Raw genomic sequence first — 4,576 nt, 5'->3', positions numbered from 1 at the left:
CGGGCTACCATAAAGAAGTTCAAATGGTGTCTTGTTGTATAAAACTGAGAAGGGAAACCTATTAATAAGGTAAGTTGCTGTTAAAATACAATCACCCCAAAATTTGGTAGGAAGCTTGGACTGAAACAAAAGGGCTCTTAAAGTTTCAAGTAAATGCTTGTGTTTTCTTTCCACCACCCCATTCTGTTGTGGGGTGTGAGGGCAAGTTGTTTGATGAATTATACCAGTGTCAGAAAAGAATTGAAGAGCTGAATTAGAAGATCCAAGTTCTAAGGCATTATCACTTCTAATGACTTTTACAGGGAGTTGAAATTGTGTCTTAACCATTGGTACAAAAGCTTTAATTAGGCTGAAAGCATGGCTTTTGGAGTGTAGCAAATGTGTCTAGGTTGCCCTACTATAATCATCAGCTATTGTCAGAAAATATTTTGCCCCAGAATATGTTTGAGTGTGGTAGGGACCCCAAGTATCTACATGTATAAGTTGAAACGGTGTAGTAGAATGAGTGGAGCTATTTGGAAATGACATTCTGGGTTGTCTTGCTAAAGGGCAAATAGGGCAAATAAAGGAATGCTTTCCTGATAAAGAAGAAGAAATGGAAGTTATATTTTTCATTAGTGCAAAAGGAATATGCCCCAGTCTATGATGCCAAAGAACATCATTTTTATTTATATGTTGGTTTCTGTTACAATTTGGCAATGAAACAGGATCATGAAGTGAATTCAGAACATCTACATGTGCATTCAAAGAGGAATCATGTGCTTCAGTTATTGTGCTAGGACTAGAAACAAATGAATCAGAAACAGCAGGAAAAGAAATAGTTTGTTCAATACTGTCCATCAGATTTTGGGAAACAGATGCATGAGGAGTAGGTTGGTTATAGTAAAATTTGTATAGTCCATGGTCCATTCTACCAAGCTCCAGAAGCTTCTTCATAGAATGGGCCTGTAGAAGTATACAAGATTGGAAAGTGAATAAAACATAACATCTGAACTGATCAATCAGTTTGCTTACTGAAATCAAATTATAGTGAAAGGAAGGTATGTATAAAACATGATGAAGAGTGAAATAAGGCAACAAAGTAAGAGATCCAGTACAGGTGACTTTCACTTTGTAACCATTAGGCAAGGAAACTAGGTAAGGTATAGGTAGAGGAGTGATAATGAAAAGAAGGTTCTTATTTGAAGTCATATGGTCAGTGGCTCCAGAATCCACTATCCATATCCTTCCAGCTACATTAGTCAACATGCGCACACTAGAAGTACCATTCAGACACACAGGTAGGGAAGAAGAATTACCAGCAAAGTTTGCAAAGCCCATCATGACAGGTTGAGAAGATGATTCATTAAGACCAGATTGTTGAAGAAGGCTCATCAGCTGATTATACTGCTCTTTGGTTAAACCAGGTATTAAAGAGTCTTCACCATGTGTAAGAGCATGATCAGAAACACCAGGATGCTGCCCTTCAACAACAGCAGCAGAACCAAACCTTTTACCTCTTGTAAACTTAAAATTCTGAGGAAACCCATGCAATTTGTAACATTTCTCAATTACATGGCCAGGCTTCTTGCAATACAGAACATTGAAGCCTTGCTGTGATCAGGAATTACCCTTTGATTATACTGGTCAGATTTTAATTTCTGAGGATGTTGTTGCTGAGGGGAAAATTGAGGAGCAAACTTGTTTAAATTTGCATGAAAGGAGGCTGATTCTGAGTAAGCTTGTGGACTTGGAAGAACTTGTCTTTGCTTTTCATCTTGTAGAAGTATATTATAAATACTATCAAGGGAAGGCAATGGGTGCATCATTAGAATATTGCTTCTAACTCCTACATATACCTCATTTAGTCCCAATAAAAACTGATGAACCTTATCTTCTTCCTTTTCTTTTTGGAGACCTTCTTTAGCAGCACAATTACAAGCATTAGCATGACTACTACGCATAATCTCCAGTTCATCCCAAAGTTTCTTAAGCTTATTGAAATAAGAGGCAACATCTAGGGATCCTTGATAGGTGGAGGACAACTCTCTTTTAATCTCAAAAACTTTAGTCCCACTAACAATCCCATATCTATTGTTTAATTGTTTCCAAATACTCTCAGCTGTTTCTGAGTATTGTACGCTTTCAGCAATGTCTAGGGATAATGAATTGGTCAACCATGATATAACCATGTTGTTACATCTATCCCGTTGTCTATATTGAGGAGAGGTTTCAGCAGGTTTAACGCACGAGCCATCTATGAATCCTATTTTATTTTTAGTAGACAGAGAAACTATCATATTTCGCTTCCAACCCCCAAAACCTGTCCCAGAAAAGGGAACACTAACAAGAGACACTCCTCGCACATCAGAAGGAAGTAAGAACAGAGGACTCGTAGGTTCAGGAATGTATGGACCAGTACTTGAACTAGAATCACCCATGACTATCAGCAGAAAGCAGAAAAATCGACTAAAACTCAACAAATCTTAATTTCTCAAAAATGGAATCAATTAACATAGAGAAATAGAGAAGAATGTACCAAACTTCTTCGCGACCTGAAGAAGTTAAAAGGCCTTGAAGATGAGATGCACAAAAATTGCTGAGAACGATAAAAAAACCCTAGCTTTGATGAAAATCCTCCAAAACTTCGATCGAAGAGGGAATCACAGAAATTCCTTAGATGTTGATGATAATCTGATGTAGATAAGGAGCTAAACCAGTGGCAGGAACAGTATCATTGAAAGAACTTTGACCGCTAAAATCAGATAGAGAGAATTCGATATTTAACGGAATGAAATCTTCAAAATCAACACAGCTAAGACTTCGAAGTAACAGATCGATGATTTCATGGCTCTGATACCATGTTAAGATCAGAGATTGGCAACAATGGCGGATCGATGTTGAGCTTTCAGAGAGAAAAATGAGAGAAAAACTTTGGGAAAAATTTTCTGTATTGCATAATCCTCTTCCGTCTGTCTAGAATGTTCCTGTTCTCTATATACAATAATGGGCCTAACTATTACAAAATTGGCTATGCAAAGAATGGTAAGAAAATAATTACAATGGGTCGTGGCCCAATACACTACTGGATTACACCTGTGGCCCAAATTAAGTACAATGTATTAAACCAAATGCTCATGTAACTCCAACACGTACCAAACACACCCTTTGTTTTTCCTTTTTTTTCTAAATGCAAATTTTAAACTTTGATTTCATTAAAGTAGTCAATCTAGTCGGAATCAATTCAAATTATTTTTGCCTCAAACACGTTGTTATAAAATTGTTGGAGTGAGGACGGTAAGGTCATATGACAACCGACCTTGTTACATGCTAATCAGCATATTAACAATTATACTCCTTCTGTTCCAGTTCATGTGAACCTATTTTCTTTTTGGTCCGTTCCAAAAAGAATGAACCTTTTCTAAATTTGGTAACAATTTAGCTTAAACTTATAATTCTACCCTTAATGAGAAGCTTTTATAACCACATAAATACTCTAGGCCCCTTTTTTGCTTGTTTAGAACCACAAATTCCAAAAGTTTTTATTTTTTCTTAAACTCCGTGCCCAATCAAACAGGTTCACATCAATTGGAACAGAGGGAGTAATCATTAATAAACAATGAATATAAGTTAAGAAGGTAAGTTAAAAACTTTAGAAGAAGGGTCACTTCCAACAAAGATGACGTGCCTCCAATCACAACTAAATTCTATACAACGTGGCAGTGACAAGAAATATGTATTAATTTTTATATATTTTGTACTAAATAGATCATGTCTCCAAGAGTAGCAAAAGCATATGGAAACAATGAATTATATTCCCCCTATATTTGTTTGACTTGATGAGTGCTTGTCACACCTTAGCTGGTTTCAGGTCCCTTTGGACTTTGCACCAACTACTTTTTTAAATTTTGTTAGGCAATTTTTTCTTCATTTATTTATTAGTTTTGGAACTAGATTTCTGAAATTTCTTCTAAGAAAATATCGTTTTTTTTTCCTCCATATTTTCTACTACCAATTTAGAGTGTTTGGCCAAGCTGCCGAAAACTGTTTATTTTGAAAAGTATTTTTTTTCAGAAGTGCTTTATCCAAAAGTACTTTTGGAAAGAAACAGTTTGTATTTGGCCAATTCATTTAAGAAGTACTTTTTGTAACATTTGATAAATAAGTGTGTCTGGAAGATCTTTCTAAAAAAGTACTTTGGAGTGTCAAATTACCAAAAAGGATTGTACCAAGGTCTGATAATTATTTTAAAGAGAAAAATGAGCTTATATATTTACTGTAAGAGACATTTATTATTTTTTATTTTATTTAATTAAAATATAAAACATAAAGTAAATATACATATTAAAGATTTAAATCATATAACATATTTATTTATACCAAAACATATAATATTATCTAGTATAATTATTTATTGTTTACATAATGAATTGAATAATCAAAATACATCATTCATTATGAATTAGAAGTCTACTCCACAAATTAGTATATATTAATAATCTACCATGAAATAATAAGCAAAGTCACTCACACATGATAATATCTCTCAATAATTTCATCTCTAGTTCTATCATACAACACCTTCATATTAGTAGAG

General features: G+C 34.5%; 1 protein-coding gene across 1 annotated transcript; it reads right to left on the bottom strand.

Moving 5' to 3' along the window:
- On the bottom strand, window positions 385-2,420 carry LOC109229763. The gene is made up of 3 exons (XM_019395318.1): window positions 1,611-2,420; window positions 1,054-1,515; window positions 385-945 (listed from the first exon to the last, which is right to left on the bottom strand). Exons 1-3 carry the CDS (start codon window positions 2,418-2,420, stop codon window positions 385-387), a joined length of 1,833 nt encoding a protein of 610 aa, XP_019250863.1.

Source organism: Nicotiana attenuata, chromosome 7, assembly GCF_001879085.1.
Source record: "Nicotiana attenuata strain UT chromosome 7, NIATTr2, whole genome shotgun sequence".
Classification (NCBI taxonomy): domain Eukaryota; kingdom Viridiplantae; phylum Streptophyta; class Magnoliopsida; order Solanales; family Solanaceae; genus Nicotiana; species Nicotiana attenuata.
The sequence above is the reverse complement of the archived record's forward strand: the minus strand, read 5'-3'. Positions and strand labels throughout refer to the sequence as shown.